Below are 23,179 nucleotides of genomic sequence, written 5' to 3'. Positions count from 1 at the left end.
ATTAAATGTAGTTAAAAATAAGAGTTTATTTAAATTTTTTTAAATAATTCAAAAAATTTTGAAGTATTATGCCTTTTATTCTTCTACTAATTTCCTGGAAAAAGGGATTTGGAGCACTTCACATAGGCAAATGTTGCTTCACTAAGCTTTCCCAAAAAGATACTAATAACAATTTCTATCATCCAATGGGACTTCACCTTTGTCAAAGTATTCTCAGACCCAAATCTAAAGATCGGAGGAGGGTAATTTGCTAGTCAAAGTGCATTTCTGAATGTTATATAACTTGATTCACAAGACCAGTTAACAAATAACAAGCCAGCCACAGTGAATATCTTCCATTTTCCACCTTAGTTTTGCTTTTGCAACTTACTTAAAAACATTAGCATCCATTGTTTTTATAAAAAAAAATTGTAATGTACCCTCCCTGATATATGTACGAATCAACTGTTCAAAACAACCAAATTCCAGACAAAAATTGCATAGTAACAATCAATTTAGTTTGTGACTCTCCCACTACTATACACACAAGTTGTGGTGTGGGATTGAAATGTAAAAGGAATAATTCACCAAATTTGTACAATCATATAGATGGATTCCACAAGTGCATTAGATAATACTTGATGCCACCTGGTCAGTCAGACCAATATTAAAACAAGTGGTTTAACTGAGTTTACAGGGAAAACATTATTGTATATTCAGTAAGCAGATACCTCGGGGTTCTACAATCCCTTATCCTGAGTTATCCTTCCTTCTTTTCTACTTCTAGTGCAATCTCATTACGGCGAGTGAATGGAAGTGTAAACGGTGGATTGTACTGCAACCACAATTATGGAGTTATTCAGAAAGGTAGGCCCAGAAGCAACTTATTCAGGGACTGACTTCATCATAGATAATTTCTAATAGATCTCACCTGCGCAACTTCTACTGAAGCACCTTCTTTAACTTGAAACAGCCTGTCATTTTTCAGAGCATCTCGTAGTTTCAGTTCCCGTCGTTTAACTTCTTCATCAGTAACAAAACCTGACCCAAGAACATGATCATAATTCATAAACAAAGTTAGTTCCAAGAGCTGCACAATCAAAAGATTTTAATGTATCAATACTATACCTTCTTTGTTCCTTAAATTGCAATTGATCTGTATTTTTATGAGTAAGCTAGTTAAATAGATATGCTCTTAACAAGAAGATTTAAATAAGGTTAACAGGGAATTTCAAAATCTTGATGGTCGAACAGTTACCAGCTAATATCTGAATCAATGAACAATTCTGCAACTATGTACTTAGAACTAACACATGCAACAACTTCATTTCTAGATCAACCATTAAAGTTCACATATTACTCAGAAAATCTTAGCCTGATTTATTTTTGTTTTCTTGTGACTGGATAACAACATATATGATGCTTTTGCTGCACAAAGTTAAGAACAAACCTGAGAAGGCAACAACTGCAACAACTTTCCTTGGCACCCCTTTGATCCTCACTGAAGGATCTTTAGGCAATGGCACATTGGAACCATACTTTGACGGCATGACAAAAGACATCTGCCACTTACCTTGTTTTTCCACCTAGATGATAAGTAGTCAAATAGATAAAGGTATAAATAACCACTTTAAATTAACAAACATATAAAGGAACATAAATCTTAAAATTTATATATCCAAACCCTCATAATGCAGTGCATGCAATACAAATGCAAGTAACTAATGATCAAATTTGAAAACACCAAAAAGAGTAACAGTGGCTGAACTAAACATATGTTTGTCATCTGAAATCAACTGCACGATTCTTAATTTCATGCATGGAATCAGGGATCTCCTTCGAGTAACCTTAACTAACAAGAATAAGAGACTAGGTCTTCAAATTGCACTGGCATCGGACAAACATCCGTTGCATACATGAAAAAAAAAAGTATAAATCCTAAAATTGAGTTATTTACAATATTTTCCAGAAAGTGCATTGGACAAACATCTTGAAAGTTTAAATTTATGACTCACAAGCAATCTTACCTTCTTCGTTATCACAGGTGTTGTCATTTCCATCCTCTCCCCATCAGATTGAGTCCTGCTTGTAAAAACAGGGGTAGTCATCTCCATTGTCTCCTTACTTGTATTCTACAAGCACCAAACATCTGAAATAAGCAAATTAAAAGAGGTAGTTCTAGAAAGAAATGTTCCAACTTAGCATGGAAAATCCTAACTACCTTACCAAACAGGTACTCAGCTAGAACATTGAAGGATTGAGATGCACCATTAAAATCAAATCCAGTCTTCCCCGGCATTGTTGTCTCAGCTATAAAATAAGGCTTTACAACAATCATAATTCTCTTTAGACTAGGCATCATAAACATAAATTCTAAAAATAATAATAATAACACCACATGTACATACCTCAACTACCCTTATCTCATATTGGTCTGTCCTACTCAGAACCTTAAACCTCACAGTCTCAAGATCCGGGACTACATAAATAAGTCCATGAAAAAGAAAAAATATCTATATTAATGAAGCAAACTAAAAAGTAAAAGTATATATAGTTTATTGTTTTGGTACTAAAGAAAAAGTTTGTCAATACACAGTTTTATTCTTTGTCTATAAACAACAATTTACCACATCATCAAAAAATTTCAAAATATTCATTAATTAATACTATCAAGTATGATGAGGTGATTAGTTATAATTCTAATATTAAACCTACCAAATAAAAGAAGTACCTGCCATTAACGCTTCCTCCAAATTCCGGCTCTCAAACCTCTTTGGAAACACGTATTTCGCAGTCTCCGAGGCCAAGTCCATCAAAACTGCAAGAAAAATTAGTTTGAGAAATTCAAAGACTGATGAAAAACAGAGAAGTTGAACAAAATTTGAGAAACAAAAGTTTAAAATTGGAAACTGAACATTTACGTCGTTGAGAGACAGAGGAAGCTTGAGAAGCAAGAGCGAAAACGAGAGAGATTCGGGCTTCAGAGGCAGACACGGTTCGTCTCTGCGGCGGAGCTAAGGTGGTCGTTGTTGCAGTTCTCTCCGTCGTGACCATGGACTTGGCGATGTCCAGGGATGCTCGGTGGGCATTAGGGCTTTGTGTTGAAGAGAAAATTAGGGTTTTGGGAAGAGATTGAGCTGCCATTGAAGGCTTGAAGAGAAGCATTTGCTTGTTTTATGGGTGGGGTGGGGTGGGGTGGGGTGGGGAGGTGGAAATTGTCTGTTAGAGGCTGTTCCTGTTTAAATTTCTGTTGGAAAGAAGAAAACACGACGCTGAGGCGGTTGGAGTTTTCCCGGGAAGGATTACGCCCATAAATGTATACTAGATATTTTGGTAATCCAAAAAATGCTTCTTCATTTCTTTTTATCTATTTATGTAATTAGAATTTGTCTTATTTAGATGTGAGCAAGAAAAAGGAAATGTAACAAAATTATTTTTAAAAATTTTAAACAAAATTTTATTTTTTATTATATATTCATATATTTTTATCTTGAATTAAATAAATTTTTATAATTAACAATGAATTAATTGTTGTTAGTTAAAATTTCATTTGTCTAGTTTTCAAGTTAACTGATTTTGATATGAAAGGCATTATCGTCATTATAACATATTAACACATCACATTAATACCACATGATTTAAAATATAAATAATATTTGATTAAAAATAATTAATTAATTCTTAACTATAAAAATATATTCGATTCAAAATAAAGATATAAACACTGGATTGAACATAATAAAAAAATAAAAATTTATTTAAATCATTTTAAATAATTCAAAAACATTTAGATTATTGCAGATTATATTTACCATTATTGTAATGCAATCTTTTTCTTTTATATCGAGCATGAATATTTATCAAAAATACTTTGACATTGAACATATTGTGTTCTTTTAATTTTTAAATATCAATGTATAGAAAAGAACATTAGCTCTCCAGTTTATTCACTTCAAACTTAAGGGGATAAAGTTTTCTTCACATATTCTCAACATAACTACCCAAAGTGGAAAAAAAAAATAAAACCACTTATTGTTTGTAGAGTGCATTGCACTAAAACAGATGAAGTCTCATGTAAAAAAATTGGTGGGTAATATCCGTTTGCTTCCCCAATAAACTACTGTAATACAACACAGGTAGATGATCCTCCACGCCAAGAAAGGTGATGGTCTAGTGGTGCAGACCTTCGAACTCAACAGATCAAGGGTTTGACTCTTAAAGGATGGCAATAGCTCAGTAAATATCCATTAAATCGGCCCTTGACTTGCTTGCTCCATGAAGGACTACTAGACCCACTAACTTGGCTTGCTTTGGAAGAAACTGAGGATTAGTCTAAGGCTTAACCCACCTTGAGGGAGCACCTGCTAACTCCTACGGCAGTGCCCTGAAGAAGGGCTCAGGCCGGGCACTAGAAGTCTTGTTTATGCCCCCTCCTGTTACTGTCATGCCAAGCAACAACATCACTGTAAGATAAGTTGCCCCCAAAAATATCCAACGCACTTCCCACAGTAACATCCACACGTCCCTTCCCCGCTTCTTTGATTGTCTCTAAATCATCCATTACAGTGACACCACCAGCATAAGTGACAGGAATCTGGGAACAAAAGACAACAATATGTCAGCAGAATTTGACAGAAATCTACTAGTGTCCCTGGGCATCTTATAACCACATGATAGCAATGAGGAAACAAGAGCAAAATGCACTAAGGACCAAATTAGGGACTAAAACACCATCAAGGAGGCAAAAGTACAAGCTACCAACCGGAGAGTGCTCGCCAAGCAATGCCACAAGCTCTTTGTCGATTCCCAGCCTGTAATAATTAAATCATTGGAAGTTATAATACATCGGAAGATACAACATTTAACCCTTTTGCTCTTCATATAAAGTTTGAAGCTGATACGTAGTGGAAACCAGTCATATAAGCATGTATAAAGCTGATTGGATACCGTAGACTGGTTGTCATGGTCCAGAAAATTGAGGGATGGGCCTCTGAGAGCACCATTTTACAAGTTTTCTAAATCAGACAAGCCTCAATGCATCAATATCCTCCAAACTTCAATCAGATACTTAATAGGATTTAAAATAACTTTGGCTTAAATTATAGCTTTAGCGTCATTACATTGTGCAAAGGCACTAGATTCCCAACAGTCAAAACATTTAGTAATGAGTAGTAGCAGGAACTATTTGATTGTAACAAACTAGAAGCAGGAGTCCTCCAATTTAAACAAAAGTAAACTGTCAGTCAGGAGTTTGATAGAGTATCATGGCAATCTCTGCAGCATACATCAAACAGAAATATGAGATAGCAAGAACAATAAAAGCCATTTATCACGGTATATGAAGTTACAATACACCTAGGTTCCCTTTTGGTATTTCTACCATATCATGTATTCAACAAAAGCAAACAAACAAGTTAAAACTTGCACTTTTACCAAAGAATGAAGGCACCACATGTTTGAGCAAGAATCGCCATTGCAGTAGGGCACCAATTCATTTCAGCAGGTATAATCCACATGGAACTTCTCAATGTAGTAATAAGTAGCAATTTAGTAGAAGCAAGTAGGAGGGAGGTAGATAAAGGCAAGCTGGAAGCAAATATGAAGTCCAGGGATTTCAACAACATTTGTACGGAAAGATTATTAAAAAATAGTTAACAAATGCAAAGCAGAAAGAACAAGAGATAACTGATAAAACAGCAGAGTCACATAATTCATATAAACATACTGACTACTGACTACAAAAGTTAAATCCAGATCAAATAATTGACACGTCATAATCTTATTCAACTGTCATGATTAAAAAGAGCAACCAGGTAAAAACTAGTAAAGACCTAGCAATAAGTGCAATTTGCATGATGTAATAAATATTACAGTTAGAACTTACTTTTTCCCTTCAACATCCACACCATGAACCAGATATTCATCCGCATAATTGGCAAGAAAATGTAATACTTCCTCATCCAGATAGACATCACTGAACTTTTGCCATCTGTCAGTGACAATGGCATATTTGTCTTCCTGCCATCAAAGTTATAATTTAAACAACCACCAAAATTTAGGAATCCATCAACTCAGGAACTAACACTCAGAGGGAGGAAGTAAAATCGGAGACTCAAGAGTAGGGGAGGAGAAGGATGTAGAATGTTCCACGCAATACCCATATTCAAATGAAATTCCTCCTAGAATTCAAGGTGCAGAAGACAGAAATGTTTCCTACCTTCTTTCGGCAGCTAAGGTCCAAGACAAGTCTCTGCTTCCCAACAACACAGACAAGACCTTTGAGCCTTTCAAGGTCCATTTGCCCATTGTTAAATACATACTGCAACAAATCCAAGAAAAAACTATACATGAGATTCTGTAAACATGTTATCTCAAAGAGAACACCCTGTAAATGTCATGATTTCACACCTTGCAGCTAAAAATTTTACAGAATGTCAAAATTTATTAACATACTGAAGTGACAATGACATGGCTGGCTCCTTCCTCAATGTAACTCAAACAATTGTCCAAATTGATCCCACCTCCAACTTGCAAGCCACCTAGAATTTTCCGGTCCTCAAAATAAGTTCAGCAGAGGAAAGGTCTTTATAAACATATTATCAAAGGTAGAGAACAACAATGAAACAGCCACTCTCAATAACTTCATTGAAATTTCAGTACAAACGGTAGAAGCTTGCATCATGATTTTTGAGTGTACACATTAAACCCGTCTTAAGGACAAAACATTTTGGAGTTATCCCAAAAAGTACCATGACACACAATAAAGCCCGTCTTAGAATAAATAGACCACAAAATATGAATCTAAAATATCAGCTTTTACCAGGATAGGCATGCAATGCTTCAATGGCTGCTGCTTTGCTTAAAGGATCAGCTCCAAGCATGATTACATGACCACCCTTTAGCCCATCATTTTTGTACAACTTTGCAAACTCAGCTGCTGATTTATCCGATTCAAAATTGGTTACAAGGATCAATCCATCCTCCTTTGAATCTGTAAGAGTTGACCCAACAATTTGTTTCACTTTCCCCTGAAAACAAATCATATATCAAGTGTCAGGAACTAAAGCAAAAAATGTTAAAGCCAATCCACACAAGCACCAATGCATAATGAGGAAACTCTTTTCTCCTCCCATATTGCGAGGTATAAGAACAAAAGAATAATAAAAACATGAAAGCACAATCTATTTTGAAAGAATAAGCTACATTAGCTGCCTTTATCTATTCTAAAATGCCAACAAATGAAGCTTTGCTTTTGCTGCTATTAGCTGTCTCAGACTCTCAGTATTTAACCAAGCAACCTAAGTTCAAAAATGACATGGTCACTATAAATCTATAGGAATTGCACAGTAACAAAAGTCAGGGAGTATTCACTTACATTAATGTAAAACTAATTAAGTTTTACACTCTAAATCATTTCCTTGATCCAACCATTGACATTCATACTCTATTGACATATAGATCATGCATGCCAAATTTGGAGTTAATTAAAAATGTCTAACTATTTGTTTGGTAAGAATAAAATTTCGAACATTAAATATATATTGCAAACAGCATATTCTAAATCAATGTGATACAAATATTGAATTGACTAGAAAAGTTAAGAGCATGACGGGTATATGTTAGTTTTTCAAATCCAACAGTTGATTTGTTAAAATATTATTTGTGCATGAAGAAGGGTGTAAAATACAATTAGTTTTACAGTGTTCCTCCCCAACAAAAGTCATAAAGAACAAGAAATTTGTGAGCTTTCTGCTGAAACCAATATAAAGCAAGCGAAATAACACTTTCCGAGGACCAAATTTGGAATTAAATAAAAAAAAAAACCCATTCTTTTGTATTGAATTACCTTGTGAATATCAATGCAAGGTCGGAAACTAACATCGCAACGAACAGTGAAATGACAAGATTCTGAAAGAAAATATTTTAAGGAAAAAAGTGAGATTAAGAAACCCAATAAGGAAAATCAAAAGTGAAAATGCTAGAAGCTGAGAAATACTGAGACTTAGTGAAGGCGTGACTCTGGCATATGGGTGCTTGGGAGAACCATAAAAGCAGTTGAAATTCGGGGAAGTGCTACTAAGCTCCAAGATTGAAGTCCCGTGGAGGCTGCAAGTTCTCATCTCTGGGGTGAAAACTCCAGACTAACGAGAGAGACCCGACGCCAAAGTCGTTTTTATGCGAGGGAACGCCGGACAGACTTACCTCTGCAAAGTACCTTTTATATAGACTGGAATCTATAAAGATACTAATACTATACTTCAGAGGCCAGAGACAAGAAAGGGGAAACGGGTTGACGAGAATGTTACATAGTAGACTAGAGAAAATGGGCTCTAGGCCCCTTTTTAGACTTGACCCGTAATCAAAGCAGCAAATGGCAATGGCAGTTCCTTTGCCAACGTAGCCTCTCCTCTGTCCCTCTCTCCGATACATAATTTTCTGATTTGCAAATTTACGAGCTTTCCGTTCTTACAATCTAACAAAGACTACCTATGAAGAAAAACCTCCTTAAACCTCTCCAGAACCCTCAGTCAAAATCCCCACAACCATTGCCACCACTTTCTCCACTCCTGGACTCACCCCAAACACCAACACCTTCCCTTTCTCTCTTCCCCACAATTCCTCAGCCCCATCACCAGAACCAGCTCTTTTCCTTCCTCAAAACTTACCTGACCCACCAACCCTTAACCCCAAAAACCCTCCTTCACTTCCTCAAGATAAAGCTCCACCATCATCCAGTTTTCACCCACTATGACTTTCAAGTTTTCTCTTGGGCTTCCACCATTGACTCTTTCCACCACGACCACTCAACTTACCTATGGATGGCTCACTCCTTAGCTTCCTCTCATCGTTTCTCGCAGCTTCGTTCTCTTCTTAGTTTTATAGCTGCCAATCCTTGCCCTTGTTCTCCAGGTATCTTCTCTTGTCCTCAAATGGAACCCCTTTTTCGTTTCATTATCGATTCATTTTGTAGAGCTAGGAAGTTGAATGATGCTGTTTTTGCTTTCGAAACCATGAAGAAATTGATTGATGGAAGGCCTAGTGTTGTTATTTATAATGTTTTGATTAACGGGTATTTGAAAAATGGGGACTTTGATAAGGCTTTGGGGTTTTATGAGAGGATGGAAAGGGATAGAGTGAAGCCAGATGTGTATACATTTAATACCTTGATCAATGGTTATTGTAGGAATGGAAAGTTTGAGTCAGGATTGGAGTTGTTTAGGGAAATGAAGGAGAAAGGTTGTAGTCCTAATGTGGTTACTTTTAACACTTTGATTAGAGGGTTTTTTAGGGAAAGGAAGGTTGATGAAGCAGTTAAGATGGCATATGAGATGATTCAGTTGGGAAGTGATTTTTCAAGTGTGACTTGTGAGATTTTGGTCAATGGTTTGTGTAAGGAGGGGAGGCTTTTGGAGGCGTGTGACTTGGTCATTGATTTTTCGAAGAGGATGCTTTTGCCAAAGGGATTTGATTATTGTGATTTAATGGAGGAGCTTTGTGGTAAAGGAAATGCAGGTAGAGCATTTGAGGTGGTTAATGAGTTATGGATTAAAGGAAATGTACCGAGTTTGATTGCTTGTACCACTTTGATTGAAGGTTTGAGGAGGTTGGGGAGAAGAGAAGATGCATTTAGGTTGATGGATAAGATGCTTAAAGATGGTATTGTTCCGGATATTATGACTTTTAATTGTCTTATGCAAGATCTTTGTGATTTGGGTAGAACGATGGATGCAAATAAATTTAGATTAGTGGCTTCGTCAAAGGGTTTAGAACCAGATGAGGTGACTTATAACATTTTGATATATGGATATACAAGAGAGGGCAGAAGGAAGGAGGGAGAAATTTTGGTAGATGAGATGTTGGATAAAGGATTTATACCTGACATTGCTAGGTATAATAGGTTGATGGATGGGCTCTCCAATTCTAAAAGTTTGACATTGAAGAAAGTTAGTGCTTGTCGTAGGTCAGCATGAGTTGTGATTGTTGATGTCAGTGCCAAAGTTTATCTTGGTTTGTTTAGATTTCTTGCTGAACAGCAAGTAAGAATTTTTTTTCTAAGTTTTATGACATTTGGTTAATTTCCTGCCCATGTTATAAGTTGATTTCGAGAAGGGACAGTAGTTAAGGAAGAATGAAAGTGTGATGATCGAAATGGAAAGATATTGCAAGCAATGCACTGTCAAATCCTCTTCGGTCACTATGTGAAGTCAGTTGATCAAGGCAATCTTCTGCTCTCTGATCAGCCTGAGGATGGCCACCTAGCAAATGCACTTAGAATTGCATCTTCCACAATGTAGAGAAATGCAAAGGGGAATTTGACAATAAATCCACTTCAGAGAGAATAAAATGGTTAGGACGTGATGAATTGCCAAATGCTTTTTGGTTGCTAAGTGAAATCAATTGATCAAAGCAATCTTCCACTCTCTGATTGGCCTGAAGATGGCTACCTATCAAAGGCACTTAGATGGAATTGGATCCTTCCTCAGTGTATAATAATTCAAGGATTGTTTTAAAAATAAATCTTCTTCAGGGAGCGCAAAATGGGATATTATATGATGCTATACTTTTATATGGTCTTTGGAAAACCATGCTTTTTTTCTGCGTATGATTGTCTTAACCGTATTTATTTGTTAAGCAATGGCCTGAATGACAGGGCAGCAGACTTCTTGCAGAAAATTGGGTATACATTGGATTTTAGGATGTTTAAAAATAAACAATGGGTTCACCTACAGAATAATGGTACACGTGCACCTTCCAGACTTCTTTCACTTTAAACTGCAAAGTGGCCGTTCAAAAAAAAAAAAAAAACCTGTGAAGTGAAAATCAAGCCAGAGTTAGATGCTGCTTTGTACCAGTTTATAAGTTATAGCATGGTGCTAAAGTCACTCGCAAATTTCAACTTGATACATTACAAACTGTAACATTTATTATTGTACACTTTTGCAACACGGCAAATAGAAGTACCCCTCTTGCCTGTCTCTCTTTTTTCATTTCCTTTTGCTATAGGTCCTCCTTTGTGATTTCTGTATGTTATGCTTACACAGAGTAATAAACCTAATGAAAATTCATTGAGATTATTTTACTTTTTGAATTACAAATCTTTACTTTACCTCTCAATCCATCTTAGGTGATATCAGAAAATATGAAATCCTTAGCTGCAATGAGTTCTTAAACTCTTAATGCTACTAAGTGGCAACTCTTAAGGCTCCTCCTAGGCATATGAGTTAATAACATATTCTCTTGAAATTAAAATGTAGAACTGGTGTTGATTTCACAAAAGTGGTATGCTCTCAGTTACTAAATCCAAATTGTGTTTTGAACCACAAACCACATTTTTGTCTTTTTCTTCTTACTTATGAAAATAAGAAATAAGTAAACATCATAACAAATTATTTATACTACCTTCGGAAATGATATGGCTATTATGCAATCAAAGTGCATTGTTTTAATCTCCCCAATGACCAAAATCTGTCTGCTTTTAACAAGATGAATTTCCATGAAATTCAGTATCCAAGAAAAGATCCCAAAAAAAAAAAGTTACAACTTCTAAGAAAGTATTTTGAACTTAAATTACAACTCAAGGAGTGAAATGACTGACATAAAAGTCCAAGTGACAACTGATTTTATCATCAGATTCTCTCTCTGGAAACTGTAGAGCTCCTCTCAAAGGTGAAAATGGCCTCTTTATCCTTATGTAAAACTTGGAAATCATCATTATTCTCACTCCATAATCACTCCAAGATTATCAATATTGTTACCCTGGAACCAAACACCACCATTTCCAGCTGTGAGGGCATTGCCAGGCCGTGTCAAAGGAGGAGCGATCAACTACCATCTGATGTGAGGAAGTGAGTGATCCAAGCCGTTGACGATTGCAGCAGGAAGGTCACTGTTGGTGACGAGGCAAGCAATGCTGATGTCAAGCTTAGTGATGCTCAAAAAGCTTTGCATGCTCTTGCTGCTGACACTATGGCTTCTTGGAGGCACTACCTTTGAAGCTTATTCAATGTTAATTGACCTGCATCGTCTTTTTGTTTAGTTATTTATTTATTTATTGCGGTGGTTTGATCCTGGAAGGTGGTGTACTTTATGTGTTTCCCAAGGATTTTAGGTCAAAGCTTGCGGCCAAGTCATGTAGGATAAAATTTGAAGCTCTGCATGAAAAAGCTAAGGTATTTCCATTTTTTTTTTAAAGAAATGAATAATTTGTGTTCTTATTGTCATCCCTAAGTTTGTTGAATCTTAATTTCCATTGTTGACAGGCTGTATATGTGAACTTCGTGAAGATTTCTATTGGAACATCACTAATTTGTTCATTGGTGCTTGTTTATGTCACAATCATTTTGATTGTTATAATGAGTCAAAGGTATCTGTTGACCTTGGTGCTTGAAATCCTTGCAAAAATCCTGGTTCCATACTTTCTTCAATCAATAGATTGGTACTAATATTTTTGAAGCATATATAGTTGACTTTGGGAAATTTGGTGACAGTTATATTTATGTGGAAATTGGTAAAGATAATCATTCGATTTCTGGTTCTTCTGGAGGTTCTAACATCCATACTGACGTGGGAGAGAGCTATCATTCTTTGTGTGGGCAGTTCAATAGGTTTGGGATTCCCTTTCTGATTTAATCTGTCTGATTGAATTGCTAATAGTTTTATATCATTGATGGTCAGATATTGGATTGTATTTTGAGTTGGCAAAATTTAATATGTAAAATGTAGCCCTTTTAAGTGAAGTGGCGAATAATTAGGGGATGTTCAAATTAGTTGAAACTGTTTAGTGTCACTGCTATTTGAAAAGACAGAAGTTACAGCAGAATCAGATCAGAGACCCCTCATGACTCTAGGTAATTGAAATGTGAACTTCTTGTTCAGTTGGTCAGTTGCTTTGAGAAAAAATATCAATTTGTGCAGATTTAATGGAAGTGAATAGTCAAATAGGAATATGGTTCAAGAAGAGGTATGATAGTGTCTTTCTTTCCATTAATTATCCAATCTAAAAGCAAGTTATTGTACTTCTTGATACAATACCTCATGTAAACTCATATTGGGAGTTCGCTAAGCCCTTGATCATCTGACTTTGGTATTATAGTACTGTTTCTATATATATACATTTTATCTTCCTATGTCAAGCACAAAGTAGGCATATCATCTCTTTTCATTTACTTATGCTATGCAGTCTTAAAATTGTTTCTTGCTCTTCTTATTTTGGTAACCCGCTTGCCATTTTACAGATAGAAAGTTTGACACTGAAAAGAGAGATGGGGTAACCTTTATTTATTTTATTCGCATGTATATCTTAGATTTGGGGGTTCATATTATCGAAGAAGGTGTAGAGTGGGGATGGAATGAACTTCCTTGAATAAGTATGTTAAATACAACTAAACTGAATCCTACTGGAGCTTTATTTGTTTATTTCCTACACATCAAAGAAAAAAAAATCGAACTCACAGAGATCTGGCAGGTTTTCTCATTTGTATTTGGGGATGGTGATCCAAATCATGGAGTGAAGAAGAGAGGTGGAAGTTGGTAAATTTGGAGCTCTAAATGCACCCACTAATTCAGCGTTTTCCTCAAATTATTGGTTGAACTACCAACTTATCTTGCTGCTGGTAGGCTTGGTGATGATTTGATAACTTCAATAAATATTTTTAAACTCTAAAAAATTGACACATGAATTAAAGCTTATAAATCAGCTTTAAAAATGACTTCATAAGACTTGAATATGTGTGAGAATATGATGATTTTCTGTAATTCTCACCTGCAAATTGGATCAATAACTTCAAATGGTGGAGTTGTCACTGCTGAAGAACTTTGCCCATATCTGGATTTTGAAACTTCAGAAAAAACCTTGGTATGTTTATATTGCTGCATCTTGCAAATCATCAGATACCAGGTATTGTTTGTTTTCTTGCTCTTGAATTTGAGATGTGTGCTTATGCTCAAATTCCAGCTGATTTACTTTATACTCAAGCCCCCAGCCCTGTTTAGGAAAAAAAAGGAAGTAGAAAGAAAATAAATGAAAAAATTGGCACACATGCCTACTCATTAACATGGGCTTTTAACATATTTTCTTTTTGGTTTTGAATGATGAATCATGCATCCTACCTGTTCTTCTGTGGTTCAATAGTCATCCAGTGATTGATAAAGAGGTATATGCAAATAAAACAGTCAGAGTCTTCAGGAGTAACCTTTTTTATTACCATTACTGGCACACAGCCACTCAGACATCTTATTTATGGATATTCATTTTAACTAATTTTTTGTGCAGGATGATATTTTGTATTAATTTCCAACATTACAGCATACAACTTCTATGGAGGGGAGAAGATGTTCTGATCGTGGTGGACAAGTTGACATGAAGTTTCTGGAAGAGAAGAAATGGAAATTAAGGTTTTTATAAGTTTTTTTTTTTTATTTGGGTTCCACACTTGTGTACTTAAAAAACTCCTTTGCCACTCTGTTCAATATAACATGGTGAGTTGTCTACCTGAAGCAAAACTAGATTCAAGGAGAGTCATGGTCCTTGGATTAGGTGCACTTAATCTTTTTGAGGTTATTGTTCTTGCTTTCAGGTTATAGTTGAGAATACTGTTATTTTAATGGTTTCTAGTAGTCGTCTCTCAATTGTTTTCCTCATGAATATTTTTTGAAGGGTCACTGCAGTTGTATCAAATGAATATCAAATTTTTGGCTACGTTATATCCTTTACTTCAGGTGAGATTTGTATTTTCGTTCTAAATGAATAAATTGCTATCCGTCATTCTGGGGATCACTTTGTGCTCTCTTTGAACTTATAGTCCCATCTACTGGCCATTTGTTGAAGTGAAAGTTATTTATGCTTGCTTAGGGTAAGCCAAAATGGCAACTAATCATGGTCATTAACAAACTGCACTCATTGAGTGCTATCATTCGAACTTGAAACAGACTTTTTTCTTAGAACATAATAAATCAATGAGTAATCTTTGCTCTTTCAATTGTTTGGCAATTCTTCTAGAACTATAACCAGCACTTTTGCCGATTTATGCTCCTTCCTTCATTGTTCCTGTTGTTCTCTGGTTCCTTTGTCAGGAGAAATGCTGGGATAGAAAAGAGAAATGGAGTCAGGGAACAGCATGCTTGAATCGCCAGGTCCTTCACTAAAACAGAAGGTAATCATATAAATGATTATTCTACTTGTCCATCAATCTTGAGCTGCAGTGATATCTCTCCTTTCCATTGAGTAATTTCGCTGGCATTCGCCTTTTCCCCCTTCCTTTATGATTCAAAAGTTGCACCTCTTGTCTGTTACCTTTTACTTTAAATAAGTGGCACTCGTCTTCTGTTGAAACATAGTTGACATTCTCTGTTAGGACATTATCAGTAAAATGTTTGCTCAGTATAATTGACCCTTCTGCTAGGGAGAGGATTAACTTCTTTACTGTTATTTGTTCAACTTAGGAGTGCAAGGCACATGGCCTAAAGAACAGTTATAGGACAGGATTGTTTTGTCTACACTAGTGATAGAGACCTGCTGGAGCAAAATTATGAAGCTCAAATTGGAATAGCAGATTTCTGGAGATTGGGAAGTCAGATTGATTGGCTATAAGGATTTGGTAAGTTTCATGCCTCTGCTTTCATTAGTTCATACTAAGCGTCCAAAGAGATTTTTTGTGGTAACTGATAGCCCTGCATGAACGGCAGGTTTCTTCTTCTTCTTCTTCTTCTTCTTTTGCAAAATGGGCTCTCTACTAAAACCAAGATGAATCAATTCACACAACTTGTTGGAAAATAGTGTATTTCATAAGGTTCAAACATCGCACATTGCCAAGATACGTAAAAGGCGAATGCTTTATATATAAATATCCCACTATGGGCTTGTTACAAGCAAGGAAAATGGAGTGGGCTCGCGCGCACACAAGATTGGGCCGGACTTTTAAAAATTTTAGATTTCTCCCTTCCTGCGCGCGAATATACACGTAGGCTGTGTCCAAGTGAATTTTTGTACCTTGTTACCTAGTTCTCTTGGTTTTGCTCCAACGTTTATCCTGGTTTTGCTCCAACGTCTATCTGACTACTTGACTTAGTATACATGCTGATCAGGTTTTTTTCAACTCCCTGATCTGGTGCAACGTTCATCTTATTGGGTGCAACGTTCACTTCACTTCATACCTATAAATATAGCCTCACACTTTCGCTCACAATACACCAAAAAAAGTTTTTCATCTTCTCTTAAATCTTCTCTGCTTCCTTTCTTCCATAGTTAGGTTCTTGCTTTCTACTGTTCCTATCATCCCTTATTAGTTTGTGCAAACTATAATGAAGGGTCTGTTAAATCCTGAAAAATAATCACTACAGTCCTTTTGCACCGAGTCTTATACTCCAAAGGGGTGAAAATTATCCTTAAGGACAATGATACCACGTCTCAGACCATTTACTGTTATTACTTGTTTTATATTCTTTTGTTTCTCATAATTTTTTCTAACATTCTTAAGAATAATGGATTCCCAGATTGATAATGTTGCTACCATTATTCCTAATATTGCCTCTGTCCTTACTGCCGCCACCACTGTAAATGATTCCTCCATAGCTCCCACTCCGTTGACCATTCCTCTTATGTCTTCGGTTTCATATGCCAAATCATTTTCAGATATTTTCAAAATAGAAGTCTTTGATGGCAGAAACTTCAAAAGGTGGCAAGAAAGGATTTTTTTTCAATCCTTGATGTTCATGGGGTGGCTTTTGTACTAATTGATTCCAAGTCAGATGATGTCAAGATGCTAGAACCATGGATGCACGCAAATAAGGTATGCAAGCATACAATTATTAGCGCACTTTCTAATGAGTTGTTTGATGTATGCAGTCCTTACAAAGAAGCAAAGTAAATATGGGAGTCAATGATAGCCAAATACACTGCTGAAGATGTTGGAAAACAGAAGTTCGTGATTGGCAACTTCTATCGACGGAAGATGACAAATGACAAGGACATCAAGAGTTAGATCAATGAATACCACAAGTTGGTGGATGATTTGAAGGTTGAAAAAATTAACTTGCAAGAAGAGTTCGTTGCTCGGTTGTTGATTAACAAGCTACCAGAGTCCTGGAATGGATACAAGCAACAACTGAAGCACAATGAAAAACAGTTGTCACTTGCAAATTTGATTGTGCACATCATCATTGAAGACACAACCCGAAGGGAGATTAAGACCTCCAAAGCTAAGGAAGTTGTAACTAAAGTCAATCTGGTGCAAGGCAGAATCTAGGGTCAACAAAGATACCCTTACAAACCTGATCATAAACCCAAAGCTCCTCATCTCACTTTCAAAAAGAAGGGTAGTTGTTTTGTCTGTAGAAAGCCAAGGCATCATGCAGCACAATGCAAGAAAATAGTAAAGGGAAATGATAAACCTATTAATTCAAGAGTCAACTTGGTCAAAGCAGATGAATTTGATGATGTAATTGCTGCAGTCATTTCACAAGCAAATATGGTGGCCAGTTTGAAGGAATGGGTGGTAGACTCAAGTGCTACCAGGCATATTTGTGCAAACAGAAATGCTTTTACCTCCTATACTCCAATAGAGGAGGGAGAAGAGACAATATACCTTGGTGATTCTCAAATTGCTCAAGTTATTGGTAAAGGGAAAGTCCTTCTCAAGTTCACATCTGGCAAGACCCTAGCTCTGAATAATGTTCTTCATATTCCCAATATAAGGGCAAACCTGGTATCTATGGCCTTATTAGGCAAGGTTGGGTTGAAAATGTCATTCGAATCTGACAAGATCATGATCACAAAAAATAATGTGTTTGTGGATAAGGGTTATTGCAATTAAGGATTCCTTGTACTTAACATTTCCAATGTTTTGAATGAAAATGGCAATTCTTCCACTTATATGATTGACTCTGTTGATTTATGGCGTAGTAGACTAAGACATGTTAGCATTCCTTATATTAAGTGTATGTTTGGCCTAGCTTTTTTTCAGTTTATCTACCTCTTAAAAGCAAAAGTCAAGCCAAACATGATCTGTTGAGAAGCTCTTAAAAAAAGTAATTTTTTTTTTAAGAACAAAATTTTTTTAAAAAATAGCTTAAAAAAAAGCTCCAAGCAAGAGCTTTTTCTTTTCTTCTTTTAAAAACACATTAATTTTCAGGAAATACCTCTCTCTCAATTAATCTCCCTCTCCTCTTCTTCCTTCTGCAAATTACTATTCTTCAACGTAAATCACGATTTCCCTCTTCTTTACCTCTCTCTACAAAAACTAATAAAAAAACAAAAAAACTCAACAATAAAATATAAAAATCTAGAATTTTTTTTATCTTACAAAGATTAAGAGAAAAAAAATCTAAAATTTAAAATTGTATTCAAATACTATTTAAAGATTTTCTCTCTTTTACATCAAAAAAGATTTTAATATTAAATACATTATTTCCTCTTTTCTCTTATTTTTTGGGAATTGAAGCATATGGTCTGATTGCTTGTTAGATCAACAAAAATCTAATACTATTGCTACTATACAAGTTTGAAAGTTATTCCTTTTTTTGATTGATTTCTTCGATTTTAACATATGAAATTATATATAAACTTGAAGCATAATATTATAGCTTATTAGGTGATTGAAGATTATATGAATACCGTTTATGGTAATTTTAATCGAAATTAGAGCTTACATAATTTATTTTGTTAAACAGTTTACCAAACAGCTTTAGCTTAATTCTAAAAGCTATTATTTTTCATAAGAGTTTAATAATAGCTTTTAACTTAAAAAAAAAGCTAGGCCAAACAGGCTTCAAGAAAATGCAATCACTAGGTTTAATTTCTAGTATAAAAAATGGATGCTTTACTAAATGCGAAATATGTGCTAAAACAAAATCAATTAAGAAAACTTATATTTCAATAAATAGGGAATTTGAACCATTAAGTTTAATTCATACAAACTTAGGAGATTTAACACAAACTGTGACTAGAGGTGGTAAGCAATACTATGTTACATTTATTGACGATTATTCTAGATTTACTAAAGTTTATTTACTTAGGTATAAAGATGAAGCTTTTGACATGTTTATCAAATATAAAACTAAAGTAGAAAATCAACTGAATAAAAAGATAAAAAGAGTTAGATCAGATAGAAGGTGTGAATATATACCGATTAATGATATTTGTGAAAAAGAAGGAATAATTCATAAAATTACTCTTTCATATTCTCTTGAACCAAATGGTGTAGCTGAAGAAAAAATAGAACATTAAAAGAAATGATGAACTTTATGCTTGTTAGTTCTAATGCATATGAAAATTTGTGGGGTAAAGCTTTATTATCTGTATGTCATATTCAAAATAGAATACCTTATAAGAAAACTGGTACGACACCTTATGAATTATGAAAAAGTTATTCTCTTAATTTAAAATATTTAAAAATGTGGAGGTGTTTAACTAAGGTAATGCTTCTTGAATTTAAGAAGAGAAAAATTAGTTCTAAGACATCTGATTGCATGTTTATTGGTTATGCTAAATATAGTACTGCATATAGATTTCTTGTATTAAAAAGTGATGTTCTTGATTATAATACAATTGTTGAAACAAAGAATGCTGAATTTTTTGAGCATATTTTTTCATTTAGAACTGATACAATTTCTCATACACCTTTTAGTAAAAATGATTTTGAAATACAAAATGATAATTTGAGAATAAGTAAAAGACCAAGGAAAGAAATTTCTTTTGATAATGACTTTTATACTTATTTTGTAGATAATGATCTTTTAACTTATGCTGATACAATTTCTTCTAAAGAAAGTTTATTTTGAAAAAAAAGCCATACAAAATGAGATTGATTCAATTTTACAAAATTAAACTTGAAAATTAGTTGATTTACCCCCTAGAGCCAAACCAATTGGTTACAAATGGATTTTTAAAAGAAAATTTAATCTTGATGGTTCTATTGATAAATACAAAGCTAGATTAGTTGCAAAGGGTTTTACTCAAAAACAAAATATTGACTATTTTGATACTTTTGCTCCAGTAACAAGAATTGCATCAATTCGTGTTTTGTTTGCCTTAGCTTCAATTTACAAACTTGTTGTTCATCAAATGGACGTAAAAACGCTTTTTTAAATAGTGATTTAGAAAAAAAAATTTATATGGCACAACCCTAGAGATGTGTTCTTCCTGGTCAAGAAAACAAAATTTGTAAATTGATTAAATCATTATATGACTTGAAACAAGCACAAAAACAATGGCATGAGAAATTTGATCAAGTTCTTGTTAGTAATAGATTTTCTACTGTTGGAGTTGATAAATGTGTGTACACAAAAACTGTTGATAGTGAATGTGTGATTATTAGCTTATATGTTGATGATATGCTTATTTTTGGTACATGCATTGATGTGGTCAATAAAACAAAATATTTTTTGGCTTCTAAATTTGATATGAAAGATATGGAAGAAGCCAAAGTTATTTTGGATATTAAAATCATAAGATGTGATAGTGGCTTAATGTTAACACAAGAGCATTATGTTGAAAGGCTACTTAAAATGTTTAGACATTTTGATGTCACACTTGTGAGTACTACTTATGATAGTAATATCTAATTAAAGAAAAATAAAGGTGATAGTGTAGCTCAGTCTGAGTATGCACAGATTATTGGAAGTCTGATGCACTTAATGAATTATACTCAACCAGATATGGCTTATGTTGTGTGTAGACTGAGCAAATAAATACAAAGTTCCAATAGATATCATTGGACTGCCTTGAGTAGGGTGATGAGATTATTTAAAAAGTACCATAAATTATGGTATTTTATATAATGGATTTCCCACTGTATTAAAAGGATACAGTGATGCTAACTGGATCTCAGATTCAGATGTGACGAAATCTACAAGTGGTTATGCATTCACCCTTAGTGAAGGTGCTATAACTTGAAAATTAGCCAAACAAATAATAATTGCTAAATCTACAATGGAGTCAAAATTTATAGCTTTAGAGTTGGCTGGCAATGAAGCTGAGTGGTTGAGAAACCTCTTAGCAGATATTCCATTGGGAATGAAACCAACACCTTATGTGTCCATGCACTGTGATTGCCAAGCGACAATAGCCATTGTAAAGAATAAAAGTTTCAATGGTAAAAATAGACACATTTGTTTGAGACATGATGTAGTAAAATAGCTGCTTAGAGATGGAATTATATCCATTAATTGTATGAAGTCAAAGCTGAATTTGGCTTATCCTCTAACTAAACCCTTGGGAAGAAAATTAATTAATGCTACATTAAGGGAAATGGGACTTAAGCCAAATGAGGAAATCAACAAATAATAGTAACCCAACTGATGTGATTGGAGATCTCATGAATTAGGTTCATATGGTTAATAACAAGTTATTTGTTGATAAATTAATGCCCTATTGAAATTATTATCCCTTCTATGGTGTGGGAATAGTGCAAAACTGCAATACAATAGAGGCTGAGTTAAACTCTTAATGCATTCCATATCCTTTATGGGTAGTATATTATACTACAGTATACACTTGATGGAATCAACCTATATAAGTGTGAAATGGGGTCGCTCCTATGAGAATTATGGTAAATTCTCTAGAGCACTTATGAATAACCAGACATACGCATGGCCTCTTCGCGCAAAACCGCATTGAACAACAGAAATTGTGGGGGTGTAATGTGATTGATGAAAACTATATTTCACATAAAGAATTTTGGATCATATAAGTTACAAACTTCACCAAAAATTTTGTGACTTATGTTTCATTCTTTCTAGGGGTGGTTCATAGCTTAAAAAGCACCAGTCGCCATACATTACACTTAAATGAAATTTGACCCAGCAAAACTTCCTATAAAACCTTACGAAATATGTGGGGAATTGTTGAAAAATAGTGTATTTCATAAAATTCAAACATCTCACATTACCAAATTACATAAAAGGTGAATGCCTTATATATGAAAACCCACTATGGGCTTATTGCAAGTAAGGAAAATGGAGTGGGCTCGCACGTACACAAGATTCAACCAGACCTTTAGAAATTTCAGATTTTCCCCTCTTGCATGCGAATATACACTTGGGCTATAGCCAAGTAAATTTTGGTACCTTGGTTTTATTTTTTTAAGCTTTTTCAACTTTTGATTGAATCAAACTCAAACTCTACCATACTTACCTAGTTCTCTTGGTTTTGCTCCAACACCTATCTGACTACTTGACTTAGTATACATGCTAACCAAGTTTTTCTCAACTCCTTGATCTGGTGCAACGTTCACTTTATTTGGTGCAACGTTCACTTCACTCCATGCCGATAAATACAGCCTCACACCTTCACTCACAACACACCAAAAAAAGTCTTTCATCTTCTTTTAAATCTTCTCTACTTCCTTTTTTTCCTAGCTGGGTTCTTGCTTTTTGCTGTTCTTGTCATCCCTTATTAGTTTGTGCAAACTATCAGAAAAGGTCTGTTGAATCTTGGAGGATAACTGCTACAATCCTTTTACACTGAGTTTTATACTCCGAATGAGCGAAAATTATCCTTAAAGACAGTAATACCACGCCTCAGACCATTTACTGTTATTACTTGTTTTATATTCCTTTGTTTCTCATAATTTTTTCCAACACAACCATCAACAAAACAAAAAAGTTTCATTAGCTCTAACATCTAAGGACTTTGGATTATGATCTTACTTGCTTCTTTCTAATTGGCAAGCTAGTGATCTTCCTAGCTTTCTTCCAATGTTAGCCCCTCTCATGGCCACCATTAGCCATGCTGAAGATTTGGCAAGGTAGCAACAATTCTCTGTATTTCAAGAAACTTGTTCCCAAACAAATGCAACTTTGATCAGCTCTGGGCATGGTTGATAAGAGTTTCTTGTATGCTCAATCTCTTCTTTTCCCATGATTACAGGTTAATTGGGGGGAAGACACTGACATCAGAGCTCCATCTCACATTGTCAGGCACTTTTTTTGTTTAATCATTTGGATTTTCTAGTAAAATTTGTAAAGCTTTTATTTTATGTAGTAAATGAATTTTGTATAACTTGTTTTGAGGCAAATGTAAATTTAGTTTATGTAACCAAAAAATATATATAAATTCATTTGTTTTTGAAATCCAACCTTCATTTCTTGTGTAAGTAGTAGCATTTTAATATTTGTTAATTTAAGAGTATGATTTTTTTTACTTTTACTTTTAGTTGTTAAAAGAAAACCAAGTAGACAAAAGCACTGAAATTGAGGAGATTGC

The 23,179-nt window shown here is 34.7% G+C and overlaps 3 protein-coding genes and 1 long non-coding RNA gene across 10 annotated transcripts; 2 read left to right on the top strand and 2 right to left on the bottom strand.

The window, feature by feature from the left end:
* Positions 1-445: 445 nt before the first annotated feature.
* LOC18598243 (SOUL heme-binding family protein) lies at positions 446-3,323 on the bottom strand. Of its 3 annotated transcripts, XM_018120636.2 has the most exons (9): positions 2,895-3,323; positions 2,711-2,797; positions 2,388-2,458; positions 2,201-2,302; positions 2,007-2,111; positions 1,430-1,565; positions 911-1,020; positions 711-814; positions 446-627 (listed from the first exon to the last, which is right to left on the bottom strand). In XM_018120636.2, the coding sequence occupies exons 1-8, from the start codon at positions 3,142-3,144 to the stop codon at positions 740-742; spliced, it is 936 nt and encodes a 311-aa protein (XP_017976125.2). In that variant the 5' UTR covers positions 3,145-3,323; the 3' UTR covers positions 446-627; positions 711-739. The 3 variants fall into 3 exon arrangements, with proteins under 3 accessions (XP_017976125.2, XP_017976124.2, XP_017976126.2); XM_018120635.2 differs by having other exon boundaries at positions 446-814; XM_018120637.2 differs by having other exon boundaries at positions 446-814; positions 2,901-3,321.
* Positions 3,324-3,895: 572 nt separating this feature from the next.
* Positions 3,896-8,249, bottom strand: APG10 (Aldolase-type TIM barrel family protein). 5 transcript variants are annotated; one of them, XM_007027687.3, is made up of 8 exons: positions 7,976-8,249; positions 7,826-7,887; positions 6,800-7,007; positions 6,433-6,518; positions 6,197-6,298; positions 5,864-5,997; positions 4,742-4,790; positions 3,896-4,573 (listed from the first exon to the last, which is right to left on the bottom strand). In XM_007027687.3, exons 1-8 carry the CDS (start codon positions 8,097-8,099, stop codon positions 4,388-4,390), a joined length of 951 nt encoding a protein of 316 aa, XP_007027749.3. In that variant the 5' UTR covers positions 8,100-8,249; the 3' UTR covers positions 3,896-4,387. The 5 variants fall into 5 exon arrangements, with proteins under 5 accessions (XP_007027749.3, XP_088662709.1, XP_088662711.1 ...); XM_088806583.1 differs by having other exon boundaries at positions 4,756-4,790; positions 5,864-5,993; XM_088806585.1 differs by having other exon boundaries at positions 4,394-4,573; positions 4,756-4,790.
* A 76-nt stretch (positions 8,250-8,325) lies between these two features.
* Positions 8,326-10,955, top strand: LOC18598241 (pentatricopeptide (PPR) repeat-containing protein). Its single transcript, XM_007027685.3, has one exon. The coding sequence runs from the start codon at positions 8,469-8,471 to the stop codon at positions 9,948-9,950; it is 1,482 nt and encodes a 493-aa protein (XP_007027747.3). The 5' UTR covers positions 8,326-8,468; the 3' UTR covers positions 9,951-10,955.
* Positions 10,956-13,608: 2,653 nt separating this feature from the next.
* Positions 13,609-17,828, top strand: LOC108661880 (uncharacterized). The gene is made up of 4 exons (XR_016026244.1): positions 13,609-14,373; positions 14,636-14,697; positions 15,052-15,131; positions 15,421-17,828. It is a non-coding gene; the product is annotated as an uncharacterized LOC108661880 (long non-coding RNA).
* The last annotated feature ends 5,351 nt before the right edge of the window (positions 17,829-23,179 follow it).

This window comes from Theobroma cacao, chromosome 5, assembly GCF_053813885.1.
Source record: "Theobroma cacao isolate CCN51 chromosome 5, ASM5381388v1, whole genome shotgun sequence".
In the NCBI taxonomy this organism is placed as follows: domain Eukaryota; kingdom Viridiplantae; phylum Streptophyta; class Magnoliopsida; order Malvales; family Malvaceae; genus Theobroma; species Theobroma cacao.
This window is presented reverse-complemented; position numbering and strand designations above follow the sequence as displayed.